At 47.0% G+C, this 23546-nt stretch overlaps 2 protein-coding genes across 3 annotated transcripts in view; one reads left to right on the forward strand and one right to left on the reverse strand.

The window, feature by feature from the left end:
* Window positions 1–9051, forward strand: prg4b (proteoglycan 4b). Its single transcript, XM_080545765.1, has 13 exons — window positions 1–205; window positions 341–430; window positions 1091–1207; window positions 2266–2388; window positions 2939–3013; window positions 3737–3805; window positions 4048–5010; window positions 5441–5527; window positions 5720–5856; window positions 6211–6367; window positions 6620–6727; window positions 7224–7352; window positions 8364–9051. The coding sequence occupies exons 2-13, from the start codon at window positions 364–366 to the stop codon at window positions 8477–8479; spliced, it is 2148 nt and encodes a 715-aa protein (XP_080401891.1). The 5' UTR covers window positions 1–205; window positions 341–363; the 3' UTR covers window positions 8480–9051.
* Window positions 8719–23546, reverse strand: part of tprb (translocated promoter region b, nuclear basket protein) — a gene marked incomplete at its 5' end in the record, with an annotated part of 24518 nt that continues 9690 nt past the window's right edge. Inside the window, 30 exons of one of the 2 annotated variants that reach the window (XM_080545748.1) lie at window positions 8719–8858; window positions 9301–9402; window positions 9636–9754; window positions 10139–10280; window positions 10435–10533; window positions 10684–10787; window positions 10966–11057; window positions 11280–11333; window positions 11859–12019; window positions 12317–12410; window positions 12982–13137; window positions 13242–13436; window positions 14722–14802; window positions 14931–15079; window positions 15198–15482; window positions 15683–15879; window positions 15999–16084; window positions 16549–16745; window positions 16830–17028; window positions 17642–17788; window positions 18132–18342; window positions 18648–18778; window positions 19038–19169; window positions 19451–19588; window positions 19769–19916; window positions 20102–20289; window positions 20510–20713; window positions 21141–21257; window positions 21875–22027; window positions 22318–22484. In XM_080545748.1, coding sequence (XP_080401874.1) covers window positions 8806–8858; window positions 9301–9402; window positions 9636–9754; window positions 10139–10280; window positions 10435–10533; window positions 10684–10787; window positions 10966–11057; window positions 11280–11333; window positions 11859–12019; window positions 12317–12410; window positions 12982–13137; window positions 13242–13436; window positions 14722–14802; window positions 14931–15079; window positions 15198–15482; window positions 15683–15879; window positions 15999–16084; window positions 16549–16745; window positions 16830–17028; window positions 17642–17788; window positions 18132–18342; window positions 18648–18778; window positions 19038–19169; window positions 19451–19588; window positions 19769–19916; window positions 20102–20289; window positions 20510–20713; window positions 21141–21257; window positions 21875–22027; window positions 22318–22484 — 4301 coding nt within the window. In that variant the 3' untranslated portion in view covers window positions 8719–8805. The remainder of the gene's footprint in view (window positions 8859–9300; window positions 9403–9635; window positions 9755–10138; window positions 10281–10434; window positions 10534–10683; window positions 10788–10965; window positions 11058–11279; window positions 11334–11858; window positions 12020–12316; window positions 12411–12981; window positions 13138–13241; window positions 13437–14721; window positions 14803–14930; window positions 15080–15197; window positions 15483–15682; window positions 15880–15998; window positions 16085–16548; window positions 16746–16829; window positions 17029–17641; window positions 17789–18131; window positions 18343–18647; window positions 18779–19037; window positions 19170–19450; window positions 19589–19768; window positions 19917–20101; window positions 20290–20509; window positions 20714–21140; window positions 21258–21874; window positions 22028–22317; window positions 22485–23546) is intronic. The other variant, XM_080545747.1, reaches the window with a different exon arrangement.

Genomic DNA, 23546 nt, shown 5'->3' on the forward strand with positions numbered 1-23546 from the left:
GGAAATGTTCCGTCTGGTTTTCTCCGCGTGGGAAGTTTGGACATCCATCATTTGCGGGATTGGATTTAATTGGACCGGTCCGGATCCGCCAATTAACAGGGACATCCCTGGCTGTCAGACGAACGCAGCCTCTCTCACTCCTTATAAAAGCGGCCACGGCCAAGCATTCAGTAGGTGGATCTGGACTGAGGTTCGCTCTCTCAAGGTACAGTGAGATCTTTTTTCAGTCATTATAGTTATATGATTTCTAACAGACATGTTGACCACTGAAATAAATGTATTTGAATTGTGACTGTGTTTTATGCACTTTTCTCTCCCCCACGCTTGTCATTTTGACCAGGTTTATTAAATAGAGCTGTGAAGATGACTCCAACAGTGCTTTCTGCCCTTTTTGTGCTGGCATGTGCTCTCCCATTAAGTGCTGCCCAGTGTGAGTATTGTGGCGGAATAACAGGCTGCCTTTTGCTATTTTAGATATTGGATAGTATTTAGATACTAATAATTATCCATAATTAATTCCATAACAGTATCTCCTTTATTCACCAACGAGGTGAGTTGTTCTATGCATAATGTGTTTCTGGGTTGAAAAAAGAGAATAATATTGTCAGTCTGGTAGAGATGAGGATGTACTGTATGATGTACTGTATGTGGCTACTCTATGAAAAACGAATATCAAGTCTTGTGTATTTAACACATTTCTGGGAAGGCAGACTTTCTTTGTGTACTATTTCTATTTACTCAGTTACAAATGATTAACTAGAGGGGAAAGCAGCTTTTTATTGGCACGATTTTATATAAGCAATCATGTCAATATAATAAAGTAAAGTGATAATATAGCCCAGTAACATTAAATTGATATTGCTGAGCTATATCAATTAAATGTCACTGGGCTGCAGTCATAGCTGTAGCCAAGTGACTAAGGACCGGATGGGACGCATTTGCACTGTTGTTAACAACAGTACCAACAGTACAGATGTGTTCCTTCCTTAGTCACTCCTTAGTACGTGTGATTTTCTTTTTGTGGATATAGTACATCCATGACTGTGTGGTACTGAATGTCTCTAATCTCATGTTGTTGTCCCCTCTGTAGTGAGCTGTAGTGGACGGTGTGGTGAAGAATACTACAGGGGTTTCCAGTGCCATTGTGACTATGACTGCCTCACTCACGATGAGTGTTGCAAGGACTACGAATCCCAGTGTACAACCGGTAGGCCTTTGTTTAATCCCCTGTTGTTGTGGATTGTGAACGTTTCAAGAGTTATATTGTGTTATTCATGACTTACTGAAGATACAGTTTATACAGTATTCACCCCCTTGGGTTTTTTCCACATTTTGTTATTGTCACAATCTGACCATAAAATAGATGTAATAATACATTTTAGATAATAGATTTAATAGATTATTTTTTTCATCACTGATCTACACAAAATACTCAAAAGTGAAAATATGAAAGTGAAAATTATGTTTTAGAAATGTTTACAAATGAATAAAAAATATACGGCGGAAATGTCTTGAGTCAATAAGTATTCACCACTCTTACAAAATGCAAAAATGTCATCAACAAGGCACTCAAGTTGAATTGAGTCCATCTTAATGCAAACATAATAGTTCCTGTGATTTTGGCTTTATTATATTTGTTTTTATAGGGTCTCTGATTTGCATAGGAATCAAATACACATTGTGCGGATCAGGTTGTCATTACAAACTGAGCAAATGGAGAGGAACGAAACGGCTCAGGATAGCATCCTGAGGCTTGGGGAGACATACACAAATCTACATAGTTGAATAGCTGAGAGAAAAAAGCACAGTTGAAAGGACGTCATGTCAGTTGTGTGAAGAAACTATTCTAGCTGCATCAAAACAAACACACACGCACACACATGCACAGACACGCACACACATGCACAGACACGCACACACATGCACACACACACACACACACACACACACACACACACACACACACACACACACACACACACACACACATATATATATACATATTTTAAAAATCTATTTAGATTTTAATATGCTTTAAAAATGTATTTATATTTGATATATTCTTAAATCTATTAAAGTAACACAACAATATGGAACAAGTCCAGGGGGTTGAATACACTGTATATTATACAATAATTGCATTAATTGCATAATTATTATGTTCACATTGCATTTCTCTTTAGTGGTGTAAATCTGCTTCACCTGTAGATGTCAGGACAGTGGGATGACTGTGTTGATGACAGCAGTTGTATACCTGTGTGACAGGTGACTCGTGTCAAGGGCGGTGTGGTGAATCCTTTAAGAGAGGCAGGCTGTGTGACTGTGATCCTGACTGCACACGCTACAACAAGTGCTGTCCAGACCACAGCAGCCAGTGTGGCACAGAAGGCAAGCCCTGCCAAACATTATTCAGCATGGTTCTGTGAAGTGAATCTTACTTTCTTTTCTGAATCTAACCGTTATGTCTTGCAGGTTAAGATAGCACATTATTTCAGCATCTTGCTATAGTATTAAGTAGTTCGTTCATTTAAATATTTTTTTGATTACATTAGATCGCAGAGTACAAGTACTATAAAACGAAATGCAGTTTAGCATCCAACCAGAAGTGCAAATAGTGAATATAAGCATGCTGGCATGCATCTATGGCACTCAATATGCATGTAAATATGCATGTTAAGCATTATGAATGCTCCAGTCTGCATCAGTTCATTATTGACTATTTTCTGTCTTGGTAATTACCACAGAAACAGCCAATGGACCAGCCAGTACAACAACAGCGAAGACTAGTTCATGCAATAACGTAAATGATAACAAACCAAAAGGTATATTTCTATAGCAATTAGCTCTGATAAGCAATAGATCTTTAGAGAGATTATAGGAAAGTTGGTTGTTTTTGAACCATTTATCTAATTAAAATATTTTAATGACATGCCAACAGATCCTCCGCAGAGCCAACCATCTGAGCCACCAAAGGTGACTCCTCCCTCCAAGGAGAACCAACAAGTCAACCAAGGTAAGTACTAAAGTAACGGACGTACAGTATGGAAGTGACGGACCCAAATTAGTTCTACATGTCATGCACAAGTATTCACATAGCCCAACGTTTTAAAAACACTGAACTCAAAACAGTCACTGAACAGTTTTAACAGAAAAGTAGAGTAATATACTCTCTGTAAAAAAAGGAAGACAGCCCTTTTGAAGTTTTCCAAATCGATAAAGCACATGTTAGAAAGTGTGACTCCCAGATGTTTTTCGTTGGGCTGTTGTGCACGCTGTGTCTTTTCCCTGTGACTCGAGCTGAGGGCCAACTCTCCCCAGAGGCGGCCAAGCTCTGTCCCAGCCCCACTGGCCAAGAGAAACAAGGGGTAATAATGTCATTATGAGTGGACCGTGCGGAGGAAGGCGATGGATACAGACTCAGTCAAAATGGGAGAGAGAATAGGAAGGATGAGGCCAAGAGGGATTAGGATATGGGAAAGCTGGGTAGTGGTTCAAATTCAAAGGTCATGTTAGGACAATGTTTTTGTGTTTTTTTTTTATCCTTTTGGATAGTCTTGCTAGATTCCTGCCAGGAATGCCGTTGTCAATGTCCGTGGTTTGACTCAAGGCTGAAATAGAAAACCAGGAAAATCTCAGAAAGAGTTGTATGGGCATACATGGCTATAACTCAACCCAAGGAAATTAGGAAAAACACAATGAAGATTGTTATTTCATATATGATGACATTTGTTTTCAGATATGTTGGATACACAACTCATTCCACTGGTCACTCCAATTCCAAAACCTCAACAGGATCAGGAAGATGGTGATATATATATTCCCAACATACATTATAACAGCTTACTTAATTTACATATACTTGTAGCTGTTCTTCATTATTTTTGTCTGTGCAACAAGTAACAAGTAATAAAGAGATACATTTTTCCAAAATGTTCCTGTGTTTTAATGTATCATTTTACCTGTGTACCTGAAAAAATGTCCAACTTGTGCTGGTTGTCAATTTGTTTTTGCAATAATGTGAATTTCACGTTTGTTTTGCTCACACAGATGTGAAGGGCCAGACCTCCCCAAGCCTCCCTGAACCCTCCCCAGACACTTGGCTGGAGGACCCTGATGCTATTGGGCTAGATGACCCTCCTATCCCAGAGAGCACCAGTGGGTACGAACCCTTCCCGAGTGATATGCCTGGGCCTGCTGAACTCTCCCCCACATCAGAAACAACAACTCCCTCTGGATCCTCCTCCCCTCAGCCCACCCTAGCTGCCTCCATGAGTGCAGAGACTCAAACTGTGCCTCCTCCTGCAGAGGACACCCCTGATATCCTGCCTGAAGGAGAGTCCACGTTGGAGCCGGAGGGTCAGAACGCACTTTCTGATGACACACTGCAAGATACCCAGAACGTGGACCCTCCAACCACTCCTGATCAACTCTCAGATCCAGAGAATGACGACACCCTGGCCTCCACCCTGACCTCTACCCCGGCCTCTACCCCGGCCTCTACCCCAGCCTCTACGGGCCCCACTCAGGCCTCCCCCTCAGCCCCAGAGTCTACCCCTGTCTCTCCAGACACCACTCCTCCCTCCTCAGCCTCCACCAGGTCTGACCAGACACCCAGTGTCCCTGGAGCAACCACACCACCAACCACACTGCAGGACAGCCCTAAGGATGCCCGCACAACTACATCCCCCGCCTCAGACCCCCAGGCTCCTGAGGCTGACCTCGGGTCAGACACTAGAGGGGACACCCCTGACAGTGGGACCGGGGATGACACCCAGAATGAAGCTATGACGACCCGTCCGGCCTCAGACCGTCCAGTCACACCAACAGATGCGACACAGGAGGAGGAATTGGGTGACGCAGCCCCAGAGGAGACCACCACTGATCCCACGAAGCTCACCCCTGTCCCGACCAAGCCCACCCCAAAACCCAAGTCCACAGAAAAACCCAAGCCTAAACCCACTGACATCGCTCAAGCTCTGGGACCAGACAACACCAGGGACTATCAAGCAGGTAGGTCAAACCCACTCCATGTGAGAGTTTCCATTTCAAAGTTATGGCTGAGAAGATTTTCCAGTCTCTTCTCTTTCTCTTCATGTTTAGTAGCTGTTTTTCTTGGATGAAAAGAGGTTCCTGCAAAGGGTAGCTGCACTGTATTGATTAAACTGGATTAATTTAACTGTATTCACTTTCAAAAAGGGGACAATTTTCCCAGAGTGTAACGTATCAAGCAGTTCCGTTAGTTTTGGAAAAAAGTACTCAGCTCCCTCATAGAACCGAAAAAAGGGGCCTCATCCAGGGGTTCCAGTTCTAGGAAAAAGCATGACCTCATAAAAAATTAACACACCCGACAGTGTTTGAAATGGCCTAGATTCACTTTATATGTTTTTAAATGTTATTTTTCTCACAACTTCTTGTAAATATTGTCCTTCTTTTTCTCTAGATGAAAGCAATGACACCAACATCTGCAGCGGTCGTCCCGTTGGTGCAGTCACGACGCTTCGCAACGGCACCAGCGTGGTTTTCCGAGGTCAGTGCCAGATGTTAGGCCACCCTCCCTGTCTGCACCCTGTCTGCCTGTCTGTCTGTCTGTCTGTCTGTGTTGGAACATTCACTACTGTGTTGGCATGACATGAATGTTAATAATCTAGTTAGTGTTACTAAAAGAATGTGACGTAATATCACAAAGATGTTGAAGATACCCCTCTCTTCCTTCCTGTAGGACACTACTTTTGGATGCTGGACAGTAACAGGGTGCCCGGTCCTGCCCGTGGGATCACAGAAGTGTGGGGCATCCCGTCTCCCATCGATACTGCCTTCACCCGCTGCAACTGCCAGGGCAAGACCTACTTATTAAAGGTACAGTACACCCAGATCTCCTATGTATCACCATACGTAAGACAAAATGGCTAATCTATTCCAAGAGCCCACATCAGCAGTTCCCAAACATGGGGGGTTGGACCCCATGTAGGTTTCCCCTGATTTCAAATTGGGGTCCCTTGAAAAAAATCTAACTAACCTCTATGATTTGAGAAATAAAAACATTTGTAATTTTTTTGGTATGTCTTGTACCTGTAGCCTACATTGCAGTGTTACTGAATCTGGGGGTCATGGGAGAAAAAAACGTTTTGGAACCCCTGGACCTACATCTATGTAGTTAGGGAGAGTCCTGATTAAGCTTTATGTTAAAGTGCGTCCTGTAAACCCCAACAGGGTGATGAATACTGGAGGTATGAGAATGGCATTATGGACCAAGGCTTCCCTAAGCTGATCAGGGTGGGCTTCAATGGCCTGCAAGGTCAGATCACAGCCGCTCTGTCTGTGCCTGAGCACCGCAAGAGGAAGGAGTCCGTCTACTTCTTCAAAAGAGGTGAGTGGTAGTGGCTAGGGTGTAATATACCCATTTCTATATCAATAATAGTGTACTAGCTCCAGGGGAGGCTGGTGGAGGTAGAAATCAGAGCACGGGCTCATTGTGATGCATGATCATGTCACCACCTGTGGTAGAGTCCTGTGACTTACTCTGGTAATGAATAATATAGTGTGTCATGTTTAATGTATGCATGCTTATCTCATATCCTCTATTCGGAGGTACTGATGTCTGTCCTGTATGAGCACACAGGAGGATTGGTGCAGAGGTATTCCTACCAGTCTGGCACCAGCCCGACATGTGGCAGGAAGGTCCAGTATTCTGTCTATACCGTACGCAACCGCGTGGCCCGGCAGGCAGGTACGTACTATGATGATGAGGTTCCCACGTTTGGCTTTTGTCCTCCCTGTGAACATTCTTACAAACTGAGGTAATGGTGAAAGCCTTAGAAACTGGTTAAATGTTTTATAGAAGTGAAGCCCCATTTTGTTCTCTATAAAAATCAGTCACGGAGGGAGGGAGGGAGGGGGAAAGGGAGAGAGAGATAGAGGAGGGAAAGAACAAGGTTCACAGTGTGTAAACATGATATACAGAGAAAAACTATCGACACAGATTGTGTGGGAGGAAGGCAGTATAGACTTCTTAACATGTATTTAACGATGAGTCAAAGTCAACTGACTGGCAGAAATGGGTGTTCAACCCACAGCAGTTGGACAAACAATTCGTATTTTTTTAGTTTTGTTTTTACACTTGAACACTTTTCAGAATTTCACTAGCCTCTCTGTCATGCAGTAAAATGTGTTTCACAGTGGTTTTTCCAGAGGCTAAACTGAATTGTTTGTGTCTGCACATCCAGTCTCTCTTCTGGGGCAGGAGATCAACATCCGCTTGTCTTGGAAGGGCTTCCCCTCCACCGTCACCTCGGCCGTGTCCATCCCCACCCGCACAAAAGTCGACGGCTACAACTACTTTGTCTTCTCACGATGTAAGTCATCCATTCATACAGCAATACTTTAGGGGCCGGTTTCAGAGACAAGGCTTAAGCCTAGTCCTGGACTAAATCTCACTTTCAATGTAAAATCTCCATTGAAGATGTTTTTTAGTCTAGGATTAGGCTTAAGCCTTGTCTGTGAAACCGGCCCTAGGTGTTCTAGCTCTCCTGTTCTTCTAATACTATGAGCATTTACACAGGAACCCTCAAAGCTCAGCTCATTGGTTGTCACATTTCTCAGGCAAAAAAAACAACCCCTAAAGCTACCAACACATACATGATGTTGTTTACCAACAGGTTTGGCCATTAAAATATAAAAAAAGACAATGTTTCAAAAAGTAATGTTATTTTCTTCTCATAATCCAACAGATAATTATTTGTTTAAAGGTTTTACAATTTACACATGTTAATGTCATGTTGTAAAATTGTATCAGGTCAAAAAACCTATGTAGCTTGCTAGTCACTCCACCTCTATGGTTTTAATGACTAAAACACTCAAGGATGGTCACAGTGATCCTTGCACCTGTCTAGTCTGTTGAGAGGCGCGTTCACCTTCTAATCTCACGTCATGTCTGACACTTCCCATATGTGTCTGGGTGGGGTGGAGACAGGAGGCTGGGGTTGCTTCATCTGCTGGCACGGTCCGGTTCAGTCCCAGGAGGCTGAATAAACACAATATTTCCTCCATAGGGAGTTGTTGCTGTCTAGTCATTCTGTCAGTAAAGAAACACAAACAAGACTGCGGGCTGCCTCACACCTCAGGATTTGCTCTAAGTGGGCTGCCAAATTCATGTTCAAGTTTGTCAGCACCTTATGGACACCACAATGCATCAAGTAAAATCTATTCAGACAGTATATGTATTGCACATTTCATACACCAATGCACAGGAAATATATGGACATATTTCTATAATACATGTTTTATCTCTGTGTTTTAAACAGCAATGAGTCTTTGACATCGACTGAGACCATATTAACACCCCCCTCTCTCTCCTCATCTTATAGCCAAATACTACAATATCAATATGGAGGACGAGCGGCCCGTCGTTGCTCCCTCTGTGACTACTGCGCCCCAGAAGAACTCAGCCAAGGACTTCTTCAACTGTCCAAAAGTAGTCTGATATTCTGAACATGAGAAGCCAGACTCACGTCACACAATGTTCTCACAGGTCTCAAACTTTATTATCATAATATTCATAAAAACAAACACGATGCTTCAAGCAAGGACTGCGCTTCCAAACCCACCTACTTACAAAAAAATATGATTTTGATACAACAATTTTAAGAAACACATCCATGGTTAGTTGACTAACACATCGTAAGGAGGATTTATAGTAACCAGCTTTCTGTTTAGAATCATGGTAACCAGCTTTCCGTTTAGAATCATGGGAACCGGTGTTGTAGTGCCATGGCGACAGGAATGATGTTTGGATCTTTGGCCGGTGGTTCATCTGGCAAATCGTCTCCCACCGTGAACACCCCGGGACGGCAACGGTTGCCCTGGTAACCAAATCAAACAACGCATACTGATATGAGACTAAGCCTGCTTTACCAATGTAAAAATAATAATTCTGTACAGAGCCTGTATAAATATGCAAAAGTGAAAAGCGATGTCTTGGTAACAAATAATCAAATTTGGATTCATTTCTAATCTTCTGTATGTTTTGATTAATAAAGTTGAAGTCTAAAATGAACCTGGATCTAGTTTGATTTGGTGGTCTTGACTTGTACTTTGAACGTGAATCACGTGTGTGCCATCTTTATGTCTACCTCCATTTGTCTGAGTGTCAACACTTCTTACTTTAAACCTGGAGAACCAGGACAGAATTGGTGTAAATGAGCATATAAATGTACTATATAGTCACAGCGATAGTGTGTGTGTGTGTGTGTGTGTGTGTGTGTGTGTGTGTGTGTGTGTGTGTGTGTGTGTGTGGTATCTCACCACTCTTCATGCGGCCACTCAATGCCCAGCGTCTGTTGCTGGGTGCAGGTAGCTGTCGACCAGCTGCAGGTCGTGAGAGTTTGGGCTGACTGCTGCTCGTGTCTGATGGAGGGGAGGAGAGCAGGAGTTGAGTTCAACAAACCAACCCATTCCAACAAAGATTGGATCAATGTAACATTTCACAGCCACCAAATTGAAACTTTGAATGGCTCTAAAATGACTTTATATTGTAGGGGTGAGAATACTGTGCAGTGGGCTTGACAGGCTAAGATGGAGATAGAGGACAAGGGGTTCAGGGTGCAACTGGTAAGGGTTTGGGTAGATCAGTTCAGTACCTGCAGAGCTGGAAGAGGGCTCCTGGCTAGTGGAGGGCAGGCTGGCACTGTCAGAAGGCTGGGCAGGTTCTTCCATCTCCCCCTGGGACACAGCCTCCAGAGACAGCTCTGCACTGGACCTAACACAATGATTCAAGCTCAGTCAGAATCACAGACGTTTTTTTTTGACATTTTGAGAGGCATCTACTGAAGAGAGTAAATCTACTCTACACTTGATGAAAAGCTGTACTCGGTCTGAGAGCATTCTTAGAGCAGCATGAAACTCAAGTAAAACACGTGACGAGGCACATGAGCTGTGCAGGTGCAACGTAAAGGCACATGAAGGATAATAATAATAATAATAATAATAATAACTTTAATTTATATAGTGCCTTTCAAAAAGCCCAAGGACGCTTTGCAGGGGAATGATCAGACAGACAAAACAGAAAACAAAAACTGAAACAATGACTAGGGGCCAAAGGCTTTGGAGAACAGATGAGTTTTAAGGGCTAAGGATGTGTCACCTGTCTGCCTCGGCCTCCATGAAAACGTCGTCCCTCTCCTCCCCGTGCGCCGACAGGCCTGGGGTGGACGTGCTCACCAGGGGGACAGACTGGGAGGCGTGCTCCGTGCCGTCGGAGGGGAGGACCTCTGAAAACACTGACACTGGAGGAGAGAGACCATACAATGATCAGCATTACACTGTCAGCCATATTGTTTTGGGTCCCCATAGCCACTATTTTCATTCATAACAAGTCCAATACAGAAGGAGAGAGTGGCGTGTTTGCAGTGTGTGTGTGTGTGTGTTTGAGAACTGTACCTGGGGCTGCCACTTGTAGGGGTGTGGTGGGCACACTGCGTCCACCAGACTCCTCCTCGTGTGCAGCCAGGAACAGAGGACTCTCATACATCCCCAGACCTACCCCACACACACACACACACACACACACACACACACACACACACACACACACCAAGGGGACAAAGAAAGAGGAGTGTAAAATAACATGGGGACGACAATGACGTGGACGACTGGGTCAGGTAATTAAGATGAGGTCCCCGCTTGTACCTCCTTGTGATGCCAGCTGTCCCAAGTCAGAGTGTGGGGAGCTAGTTTGAGGCATATCGTCCTGACCGAAACGGAATCGGGGTACACCAGTCACTTGTGGAGAACTAAAACAAACAAACATAAAAAAAAAGGGGTGGGGGGAGAGAAAGAGAGAGAATCGTCACAAACATACTACACAGAATGGTAACTATTGACTCTGGGGTTGAAACAGGAGTGGATGTTTCAACTGTACTGGTAGTGGGAGTGTTTTAACTAGTCATTCTTTGTGTGTGTGTTACTTACTGGATGGCCTCCGCAAAGCCGTCGGAGCGGTGTGGCACCACCAGAGTGGGAGTACTGGGGACCATCCTGTCATCCTCTTCAAAGAAGTGCTGCTGCAGAGTGAGGAGATAATGTCAGACAGACAGACAGACAGACAGACAGACAGACGACACACACAGACAGACACACAGACACACACAGAGACACACACACAGACACACACAGAGACACACACAGAGACACACACAGAGACACACAGACACACACAGACACACACAGAGACACAGACACACACAGAGACACAGAGACACAGAGACACAGACACACACACTTACTGTGCTGCTGGCCATCCCAGGGGTGAGCTGAAGGCGACGGACTGGGACACGCTGCTGAACACACACATGGCTGGTTAAGCACTACACACACACACACACACACACACTATGTCTTAAACACACATACACACACCATGGAAGATAATGTTATATACACTCCAGAGAAAACCAAGTCCCTTATGGTCGTTTTAAGACCTGCTCATGCAGCCGTTCACATGTTGTGATTGCGTGACAGGGCGTACTTTTCGATAAATGTGACGGCGGTAGTTCTTTGTTGTTAGCTAGCTAGCGCAATGTTCTTTGTGCTAACTTTGAGGGCAATTTTCTGTTAGTTTGAGGTGCCATTTGAAGTGTACCAACATTCAAATCAGCATATCTTCTTCCACTATTTTCAGATGTCAATGTATGACACATTATTTGAAAGTGTACAATCTGCACTTCCATAATCTGTAAAAAAAAAACTGAAAAATGACCTGGTCCACCTTTCACCAGCCACTGTCACAAATAAAATAAGAGAGTCCCAATAAGGATGGTAGGGGGTCAGACCAGAGGCTTATGTGTTACAGCTCCATTACACACCTGGACCTGAGCGGGCGGGCCCAGCTCCAGGATGGGGGGCGGGTGGATGTTCAGGCGGGGGGGCAGCTGGTGGGGCGGTCTCCGTGGCGACTGTGGCATCCGGGGGACCGAGCTGCTGATTGGTTGTTCGGCAGAGAAGGCTTCCATTGAGCTAGCCTCGACTGAGGAAAGAGGAGAGACAGCGGTCAACATTTTTATATTGTAATAAAACCGTAAAAACATTTTCTGTCCTACATAACTGTCTACTAATACGACTAATAATAACAACTACTACCAATATTTTGAAAGAGGCTCATGTCTACAGTGGGGTCAGATACGGTCTAAGAGAGGTGCATACATTCCTCTCTTCCCTAGACAAGACACTAACATATTACAACTCTCTCAAGTCATTTATGAGTATCAGGTGGCTAATTCAATGGCCGGACAACCAAGTGTGTCACAGAGTTTTTCCGTCTTACAGCTGTGTGTCTGGGAGTCGGCCGGCCGCTGGGTGGAGTCAGACGCCCCCAAACTCTCCTCTGTCTCCGTGCCCGGGTCTGTGACATCAGCACCCTGAGACAGAGTGTGAGAGAGAGAGGGAGTTACGGGATGGGTCTCACACTCTGCCAGGTTGTATTTGGCACAGTAACACACATGCTGATTATGATTCATTTCCGCTTCCCAGGCGTTCCCTACGACGTCTAGTAAGTCAGCTAGACAGAGCCAGGCCGCGGCCACACCCCCCCCCCCCCCTCCAACCCCACTCCAACTCCTGGGGCATAGCACCATAGCACCCCCTCTCCCTCTGACAGCCTTAGAGAAACTCCAGTTTCCCGACACCACTGTCACAAGCAGTCCAAATCACTGCCCTGACATCAGAGGCAGAGTGAAGCAAGGCTATTGCCCAGACACTGATTCATCCCACGAAACGTTTGTGTACACAACCAGCCATGAAGACACCAAGCGTATGCATAGGCAGACACACGCAACTTCAGTGACCCCACAGTTCTGTCGCACATGTGGGAGTACCGTAAGTGAGAGTGGAAAAATTAGTGAGTGGGTTGGCTCTGGGGGACTATCGAATACTGGAAATTATAGAGTGTGTGTGTGCGTGCAAGTTTGAGTGAGTGTGTGTTGATCTAACCTCGGTGTCGTCCCCTTCGTATGCCTCGTTTCCATCTCCACTTCCTTCGTTACTCTCCTCTCCTTCGTCGCCCATCCCGGCATCATCTTCATCCTCTTCCTCATCCTCCTCCTCCTCTTCTTCATCCTCTTCCTCCTCATCCTCTTCATCATAGTCCTACAGAGAGAGAAAGGGGTCAAAGGTCATATTATCACTTCAAAGAATCCAAATCAAAGCAAACCCCCGTGGAACATTTCCTTGAAGCTTCCTTGAGACCGCACCTGTTCTTCCTCCTCGTCATCCTCATCTTCCTCCTCTTGGTCATCCTCACTCTCGGTGTCGGTCACTATGACGATGACGTCATGCTGGGGGGCTTGGTCGGGGATCGTGTCGGAGAGTATGAGCTCAGAAGAATAGGTTTGCATGTCCGCTGGACCCTCCTCATCTACCTCCTCCAAAACCGGATACTCCTCTACCTGGGGGGACAGAGTCATAGAAATAGATAGATCGCCTCATACAAAAGGGCATAAATCAGGGAGACTCAGGGTTCAAATTTAAGGCCTTTTTAGACCTTTTTTAGACCTCTTTGGATAGAATTTTAGTCCTATTCGCAGCACCATATGATAGCTATTTGTCATCCTCAAGGTGATGAAATTAGGGATTCCACTGCCATACAGACAAAGAAGTCTGAAGGATAATTAATATAAAATAATTATTGGTTCCAGCTTGATTAATTGCCGCGTAAATAGATGTGGTCAGACTGATTTCCTTGCCGGACAAAAGAATAATTTTTAAGACATAGCACCTCGTTCTTTTAGACCTAATAGCTGCCCCGCAAGACCTTTTTAGGCCTTATAAATAGGATTGCTGGATTTTAGACTTTTTAAGACCAGCGCGGGAACCCTGGAGACTACATTAGTTGAGTTTCCCTCAGATCTCTTCTCAGACAGAGCATAGAGACCCGCAATTCAGAAACCAGGGTTATTACATTACCATTAACTCTTTGACTGCCAGCCATGTTCAGAGCGGAGAGCTCCACACTGCCAGACTTTTGGGGCATTTTCGCTGAACTTTGAAGACCCACCAAATATTGACTTTTCGGACTACATAAACATTGAACATGTCTACCAAAACTTTAGACTCTCTTCTTTCATCAGAAAAAGAAAGTTTGTTTCTAGCCTCTTTGAGTGTTTAGAAATCGGCCGTAGAACATAGGGTGGTTTCAGCAAAAACACCAGATTTTGACCAATAAACAGAGAAAACAAGCTTTTTCTGCAGATTTTTATTTTTTTTTCTGCACTTTTTCTGTATCGTCCGACTCTGAACTGTTTGAAGAGTCGCGCGATGCTCCGCAATGCTCCGCGCCGCAATGCTCCGCGCCGCAATGCTCCGCGCCGCAATGCTCCGCGCCGCGTTTGGCACATACCCTGATCCGTTTCGCCATTACTACAACCCACAGCAAGCCACTTCCTTCTCCAGGCTTTTAGAGCTGAGCTAAATCGAACTACTGCCCCCATCTGGGACCGAAATACATTACACCCAAGTCTGAAATTCACACACTAGGTGTAGAACATGTCAATAACGCGATTCCCGCGAAAAAAAAAAAAAAAAAAAAAGAGACGCCATTTGGCAGTCAACGTTACTATTCTATAAGACGCCAATTGGCGTCTTTGGCAGTCAATGAGTTAAAAACCATTTCTATTGACACACACGACACACACACACACACACACACACACACACACACTAAGTGGGGCTCACCTGGTTGGTGTCTGGGGCCTCTAGACTGTCAACTGCCACCAGCACCTCTGCCTCTATGCTGTCCTCAACCAGCACCTCCTCCTGGTAAAGGGACAACCACAACACAGTTACAACACTGGACGTTTTACCTTCACGTGGGAAAGACTTCACATGTTCTGGGATTGATCTTTCTCAGATGGATATGTCTGATAGGTGGTCTCTGGGCTCACCTCTGGCCCCACTCTCTGGATGATGCGGAGTTTCTTGGGGATGGGGGGCTCAGAGGAATCTTCCTGGGGGGTCTCTGTGTCTGTGACCGTGGAGTTGTCTTGCTCCTCCTCACGGGGTCTCTTGGACATGGAAGACGTCATGGCTGAAACTGGAGAGGGGGGGGGCAGGTTCCACCATAACTTAGATGGTAAATGAGGGCCAGAATAACAATGCGAGAATTTCACACAAGTCTTTTTTTATTTTTAAGTATCTCTCTGGTCCCTTACCTGTCCCGAATAGAGGTAGAGGGCCTGAAGAGGTAGAGGGCCTGTCCATCTGCGAGCTGGGTGCTGCCTCCATGACGACGGGAGCAGGCTCCTGGTTGGCTGGTTCGGCTTGGGGCAGGCTCTGCTGCTGTGTCGGTTGGACGAAGGCGGTGGCCTGGGTCTGGGTCTGGATCTGCTGGACGGTCAGCATGGGGCTGGCCACGTTGGGACTGGTCGACCGCACGGAACCACTGGCACTGCCGTACACAGTCACATGCTCCACAGGGCCCTCGGACGACTGCATCGCTGTGGGAGGTCCGAGGTTACGTCGTCAGAGGATCAGAAGTGTAAGAGTAAGCAAAAACGTTGCCTAAAATAATCATGTCCGTGTTGACATTAACAACTCATCTTTCATTGCTGTTTCAACCCCATATCGATATAAATTAGAGCAATTTATATAACCCTACTACACTACAACTATCAAAACCGGACAAGCGAATATTCACCTTCTTGATTCTCCACCTGAGTGGTGGGCATGACGGTGGCGGTGGGCGTGGGGGTGGGCACGGTGGCCGGGGTGATCATGGGCCGGATGCTGGCCCGGGGGGTAGACTTGCTCCCGGGGTTGGCGGGGGGTTTGCTGGTGGTGGCCACCAGGGGAGTGGGCTTGATGTTGGCAGTGGGGGGCTCAGAGCTGCTGGCACTGGCAGAAGACAAAACATGGAGCATGAATCAGTTGATGTTGAATTGGGACGCAGCAGTTCAAAGCGAGAACAAAATGGCGTCATAACACATCCAAGGCGAGGTGAGTGTATGCTGTACCTTCCCCTGTCCCTGTCCCTGTCTGCAGCAGGGGTGGTCTTCAGACTGATCTGTCTCTGTTCCGTGGTCCTCTGCTGCTCCTGAGCCTACAAGAGAGACAGAGATGGATAGCCATGCATTCAAAGTCAGAAAACTGAAACTGCCCATGAAAATTAGCATTTAGACAGAAAACTGTCCGACATCCGATCAGTTCCTTAACCATCCGTGATTTCTTCCACACATTGACAGATGTTTTTCCACTCAATAGATGTGACCACCAGCACCACCTATCCATGACTTTATTGGCACCATGTTAGCGCGCCACCAGTAACATTTTATGACGAAGTTTAGCCTGGCAGTAAACAACTTCATGCGCTTATTCTCGCTGGCTGTCGTTCTCACTTAGACGTAGCTAACTTCAATAATCACATAGGCTAATTTGATTGACATCAGCAGGAGGACTGTTACTTTTATTAATAACAGGAAATGAGGGACATAACTCCCATCAAATTAAAGGTCTGTAAAAAATCGTGGATAAAAAAGTGATAACCCGGTGTTCTCCAGCGGTCACCTTGCTGGGGCCCTGCTCGGGAGGCTCGTCCCTCTGCTCCCCGTGCCTCTCCTGCTGCTCCCGGAGGTCCCGCAGCTCCCTCTCCTGCCGGCTCAGACGCCCCTCGTACTGGGACTTGAGGGCGCTCACTCGGACCTCGAGCTCCTCCCGCTGGCCCTTCAGCTCCTCGTTCTCCTTCTGCAGCTGGTCCTTGGTGCCTGGAAGAACAAGAGGTGAGAAACGACTCTCCGACCAAACAAGCCTAGATGCAGATGTCCTCAGGAGTGAAAGTTGGTCCGTACCCATGAGCTGGTTGATCTTCTGCTTGGCACCGACAAAGGCTTTCCTGGTCTTCTCCTCCTTCTCAGCCATCTGCTGGCGGAGGGTGTCCTCCTGGGAGGCTTTCTCCTGCAGCTCCTGTCTCAGCCTGGACAGCTCCCCCTGCAGGCGGGAGGACTGCTCCTGAGCACTACGCACCTCCGCCTCCCGCTCTCCCACCACCTGGGAGGGTTACAAACAAGGCCAGGTCAGATACACACACCAAACAAGGCCAGGTCAGATACACACACCAAACAAGGCCAGGTCAGATACACACACCAAACAAGGCCAGGTCAGATACACACACCAAACAAGACCAGGTCAGATACACACACCAAACAAGGCCAGGTCAGATACACACACCAAACAAGACCAGGTCAGATACACACACCAAACAAGGCCAGGTCAGATACACACACCAAATAAGGCCAGGTCAGACACACACCAAACAAGGCCAGGTCAGATACACACACCAAACAAGGCCAGGTCAGATACAAAACATAGAGAGTATAGACATATACAGTATAGCTATGTAACTGCGAGTGTTATTTAGACGGAATAGGACATTACCTAGACGCCTTGTATTTGTATGAAATAGGACATTGTGTAGATGTGGTATAAGGATGTTTTGCAACGATTACCGGCCCCCTTTATCTCTTTGACCTTTTCTTTTATGATAAATATTTTCTTTTATGATAATATTTATTTTATTATAATGGAAACAAACAAATGGCAACAACAATAAGAAGACAGAGATAAAAAAACGAACTAAAGAGAGACATTAGTTCTTTCTGACCTTGTTGAGGTTGTCCAGCTGGCCCTCCAGGTCCCTGGCCCGGGCCTCAGCCTGCCCCAGGGAGTCCCTCAGGCCCTGGAGCTCCTGGGCCGAGGCCTGCCGAGCCTCCTGGTCCTGGGCTGGGGTAGACGCTGCCTCGGCCACCACCTGGGGAACCACAGACAAGTCGACACTCAATCCAACATGTCAAGAGCTGTATCTACACTTTGAGAGCCATGTCAACCAGGTTAGAAGAGTTGGCCCTTTCACCACATTTGATTACTCAATTAATATTTGATTAACCAAGAGGAGATCACAGCTGCATTAATTTCCTGCTGGAGATTATGAATTCCAGACTAAGGCTAGGTCATAAAGGAATAGATCTTTCAAATGCTGGTCAGATAAAAAGAAAAATAGCTCCTCTCCTATGCAAACACACACACGTTCCAAATTGCAATGACCGCTGCATATCACTGTCTTAGACAGACAGACAGATAGACGGCTGGTTTACCCTGTCGTGTTCCAACTTAAGGTCGTCGTATTGGGTCTTGTAGCGACGGCCGATCTTCTTGACCTGGTTGATGGTGCGGCCCTTCTCCAGGATGTCCAGCGCCTTGGCCTCCACGTCCTTCCTCAGGATGTCCCTCTCTGCGGACACCTTCCCCAGGCCCTCACGCAAGGTCTGCATCTGGCTCTGCAGAGAGGTCACCGAGCCACCACTCCTAGAGAGAGAGAGAGAGAGAGAGAGAGAGAGAGAGAGAGAGAGAGAGAGAGAGAGAGCAAGAGAATGAAAGACAAAGAAATAGATTAAGTTAAACCACGAATGAAAGCTGACCCCCGAATGAGGACAGTGCAGTGTACCCCTCCATATCACCCCTCCCCACCAAGTGTTGCCTGGTCAAGTAGACTGACCACTGCTCTCACGTTTAGTTTTAAGTGAGACCAGAACATGAGCTTGGCAGATCAGGCTGGTTATACCAGGCTAATATAAGGCTAAACTACAGTGTGTCCTCTATGCCAGTCTCACCTGGCCAGGTCAGCCTTGAGCCTGCCCGTCTCCTCAGTGAGCTGAAGGATGCGTTTGAGGTGGGCCTCCTTCTCAGAGTGCATACGCTTGTACTCCTCTGGGTCTGTGTCCTTCTGCTGGCTCACCAGGTGCTACAGGGTTACGCAGGAAACAAACGGGGCATGTTTCCATTAAAGGTCACTGGAGACGTCTTTCCACAGAGGGGGGGGGGGGGGGGGTTTATGGGGAGTCTATAATCTACTACTTGCTAATGAGCAAGATATTCTTCAGTAACAGTTACTCTAGGAAAGGTATGGAGCATTCCTTTAAAGTGTTAGTATTATCATTATATGGACAAATACATGAATGTCTGACCTGTGTTCAACTACTGACCTGTGTTCAACTACTGACCTGTGTTCTGGACTTCCAGCGTTTGATGTCCTCCTCTAGAAGCTTCTTCTCTGCCTGCAGCATGCCACTCTTCTCACTCAGCTCAGCGTTGGACTCCTGCATGGGCATGATGTCCGCCTCCAGCTTACGCACCTGACAGAGAGAGAGAGAGAGAGAGAGTGAGGAGGTGGGGATGGGGAGAGAGAGAGAGACTCACACAGAGAGAAAGAGAGAGGTGGAGGGTGAATGAAATGGTTGAGAGATTGAAAAATAGGATCTCTCTAAAAGGCATATGAAAAATGCTTTGAGCCCAGAGACTCTCACAAGGTTCTCCAGAGAGAAGAATGCATGACCCAAATCTCCATGGTGGGCACTGTTAACCCCTAGTCGTCTAGTACAGTAGACAAACCCTCCCCTGCAGTCTTCCACAGTACCTTGGCCTGGGTCTGTTGGAGGTCCTGCTCCAGCCTCTCCTTCTCCTCGCGCAGCATCTTGTTGGTCTCCATTAGGACGTTCATGGTCTCAGTCTTCTTCATCAGCTCGTCATGCTGAGCCAGAGTTTTCGCCGTCACCTAGGTCAATGGGGTTAACAAGAGCTATCATCTTGTGGCTTTGGAATTCATCAGCTTAATCATGTTTAATTTTGAGTACGATTTTCATGTGTTTTTTTGTCCTGCACACATGCACTCAGCTCTCTACCCTCCTCCCTCCCCTCTCTACCCTCTCTCTTCCTCTTTCTCTCTAGTACTCACCTGCATCCTCTCCCTCTCGGCACTCAGGCTATCCTGCAGCTCCTTCAGCTCTCTCTCCTGGTGCTCCACCCTCAGCCTGTGGCGCAGACTCTCTCCCTGGGCCACTTCGTACCGCGACTCCGCTATCTCCTTCTCCCGACGCACAAACCTGCAACCAGGGGCCCAGGTCACGACACAGGAGGAAGACGGAAAGATATCATGACAGAAAAAAGGAGTTAGTTTTGAGGAATTGCCGTACAATTTGGATGCAGTGTGGACATTCTCATAAAGGAAGGTAAGAAGAAGGTAGAGAGGGGGGAGTAAGGGGAGAGATGAAGGAGAGAGGAGTGTTACCTGAGGATCTCCAGGACCTGGTCCTGAGACTTGCCCTCCTCGGTGAGGGAGATGTTCAGGGAGCTCTCGCTGGCGGCCCGCTGCAGGGTGGCGGCCATCTTGCTAGTCATGGTCTGGAGCTGCTCGTGGAGCAGAGTGTTCTGTTTCTGCAGCTCCTCGCAACGAGACGCCACCTTAGACAACTCCTCCTGATGGAGAGAGAGAAATCGAACGGTCTAGATTTGTTGTGTAAACCTGTGCTGGCTAACCCTTGCAGATGTCATCACCATCATCATCAAAGGGTTCACATAAACATTGCACGGGAAAAAAAAAGAATGCGAAACCTCAAACCTGTACAGCCTTAAATTCCCACATTTTTCCCTAAGCACCTCATCTATTCATCCAGCATCTCCTTGACTGGTTACTGACCTTGTAGATCTTCTCCTGCTCCTCCCAGGAGACGCGGGCCTCCAGCAGCTGAGCGCTGGCTCTCTGGGCCCTCTCCTCCAGCTGGTGCCTGAGCTGGGCCGCCTGCAGGGATTGGGCCTTGGCCGCCTGGAGGGCCTCCACGTCCGCGGCGTGCTGCATCATCTCCCGCTCGTACTTGTCCTGGGCCTCCGACGCCATACGTGCCTGGGCGGGCAGGCGGAGAAGAGCGTTTGGTGCGTTAAGTCAAGGGGGAGGAGTTATTAGCTCTTAGATATACACGCATTTACACATACATTACATGCAAAACACACAAGACATATGAATGGATAGAGTGTGTTGTCTCGCACAGGGCGACTAGTCTACGTTATGGGTCTGGGGTCGCTGCGTAGTTCAGCTCCGACTCCTAAACCCACCTCTGTTGAACAGAGCACATGGTCATCAGCCATAGCCCTGCTCAACCTCATGTTATCCTGGCTGCCTGCGCCCCCATGCTAGGAAAATGGAAGCCTGGTCCCTGTCCCCATGCTAGGACAGTGTAAGCCTGGTCCCTGTCCCCATGCTAGGACAGTGTAAGCCTGGTCCCTGTCCCCATGCTAGGACAGTGTAAGCCTGGTCCCCGTCCCCTCCTCACCTGCTCCTGGCTGTCCAGTACGGCCTGCTGCTCCTGGGCTGCGGCCACAGCTGCCCTCTGCAGGGCCTCCTGGTGCTCCGTCTGAACGCTGCTCAGGCTCCTCCTCAGCTCGCTCATCTGATGCATCAGCATTGCACAGAGGGAACAATTGATTGAGATCAGGGTATATACAGGAATCTTGAGGTTAATTTCAATACCTTTCTAAGACTTTTTAAAGACCTTGTCAATATTTTTCTAGACCTCACCGCCACTTCGAGCTGTAACCGTTTACATCAGTGACACCTTTAACTTAACAGTTTTAGTTTGCAATAGACTAGACCACTATCATACAACAGAATTTCCGGTTCATCTTTAGTTTTTTAATAAAACTAATCAATTCACGAACTTTTACTAAAAGTTTTTAGGACTCAAACTCTTTGGACAGAGTCTAATTCAGAAAAATGCCTACAAAATTCAAGACCTCATAAAACCACGATAAGACTTTTTAATACTTATTAAGGGTCTTGATTTTCCCAAAATGTATTTATCAACTTTTAATACTTTTCAAGACACCGCGGATACCCTGGAGATAGTACTCACTGCAATAATCTGGTTATTTGTACAATACTGCCTCAAAAAAATGTTTAGGACTGATTTACTTTTATTTCCGACAGTGCCCTGAGCCCATATGGGCTTATAATACACTAGCAACGAAAGTATACAAGTGTGTTTGTGTCCTGGTGTGTCTGTGTTACCTGCTGCTCCACAGAGGCCAGGGCTCTCCTCTGCTCCTCCTGCAGGTCCTGCTTCTCCTTCTCCGCCTCCAGCAGCTTGCTCTCCAGCTGCCTGTGCTGCTCCTGGGCCTCCTTCACCTGGCCCTCGATGGAGGAGCGAGCCTGCTCCGTCACCTGCAGAGAGAGGGAAGGAGAGAGGGGGCGGGGGGGGGAAGAGGGTTAGGGTAGTTCAGGGTTAGGGTAGTTTCCTTATAAGGATAAAGGGCTTAGGATAGTACACTGCTAAAAGGGTTGGGTAAGTTGACTGATATGAGATCCGGGTAGTTCCTTTGCAGGGGGTTAGGGTAGTACACAGATATGCCATTAGGGTAGTACAGATAACAGCATTAAGGCAGTTCCCATGGGTTAGGTTAGGTTGGTTTACTGTTGAGGGGTTATGGGCCAAAGAGGGTTTCTCGGGTCACCTGCTTCTCCTTGTCCAGGGAGTCCTCTAGGCTCTGGGCCATGGCTCGGTACATCTCCAGGCTGGAGGTGGTGGTCCTCAGACGCTCCGCCAGCTCCTCCACCCGCGTCTCGGCCTGCCTGAGGCGGCCACGCAGATCCTCAGCGTCCTGCTCTGAACCCTGGAGCCCTGGAGGGGAAGGAAGAGATGGGGAGGGTGTGAAGGACACAGCTGGCACAGGAAGCAGGCAGGCAGGCGAGAGAGCGAGAGAGACCTGGTGTATGCACTAATGAAATCACCATAACTAGAGATGCTCCGATCTGATCGGCGCCGATCGATATCGGCCGATATGCCCTTGATCGGTTTTGATCGGAGTTCTCAAAACGGCCGATCAAACACGGCCGATCAGTTTACATAGAGAAATGGCGTCGCCAGTCTGGCAATATTACACAGTGTCGGAAAGAGACAACAAATATGCAGTTTGTAATGTCTGCTCAAAAGAAATACCTCGCGGAGGTACGCACGCAAGGTCTTTCAATACCACGAATATCATACGGCATTTGCTGCGTTCGTCGATTCGCTCCGAGAGCGCCGAAGCGCACACTGGGCTCGACGTCATAAAGGGACTGAGTGCTTTGATTGGACGAGAGGCGTTCCACGAGTGCTGGTCAGAGTTCCAGCGCGACTTCACGAGCGTAGTGTAGGTAGTGTTGAGCGACGTCATGTGACCCCGCGAGCAGGAAGTCACTAAGCTAGGCTAAGGCCCATAGCAACAACTATTAGCGCGCGAGTTTTAGGTCTTCCTCTGTGCACCTTGCACAAGTGTAGATAGCGAGTGACTTTTCAGCATAGCAGGACATATTTTAAATGATAAGAGGAACAGGGTGAGTGCCAAAAACGCTGAGATGCTTGTATTTCTCAAGGCTAATCTGCCAGTGATGCTGCTTAATCAGAAGTAAGGTTTGAGTCTGAAATCTCCTTAGGTGCAATGTTTTGTTTTTTTGTTTTATTGATTATTGCTGACTTGCTGTCTTATCTCCTCCTAAATCCTCTACAACCTCTACACCCACGACTTCACCCCCGTCCACCCCTGCAACTACATCGTAAAGTTTGCAGACGACACCACCGTGGTGGGATGTATCTCGGGGGGGGACGAGGCGGCGTACAGGGATGAGGTAGAGCAACTGAGCAAGCTGTGCAAGGTTAACAACCTGCTGCTAAACAAGTCAAAGACCCAGGAATTCATCGTAG

The sequence above is a fragment of the Nansenia antarctica genome, assembly GCF_963989245.1.
Source record: "Nansenia antarctica genome assembly, chromosome: 1".
Classification (NCBI taxonomy): domain Eukaryota; kingdom Metazoa; phylum Chordata; class Actinopteri; order Argentiniformes; family Microstomatidae; genus Nansenia; species Nansenia antarctica.

Excerpts from the sequence above, each read along its gene's own strand:
- prg4b (XM_080545765.1), top strand. The coding sequence starts at position 364 with ATGACTCCAACAGTGCTTTCTGCCCTTTTTGTGCTGGCATGTGCTCTC. Across the intron at positions 2,389-2,938 it reads CAGCCAGTGTGGCACAGAAG|ATCCTCCGCAGAGCCAACCA; the intron begins GCAAGCCCTGCC and ends ACATGCCAACAG. Across the intron at positions 5,528-5,719 it reads CACCAGCGTGGTTTTCCGAG|GACACTACTTTTGGATGCTG; the intron begins GTCAGTGCCAGA and ends TCCTTCCTGTAG.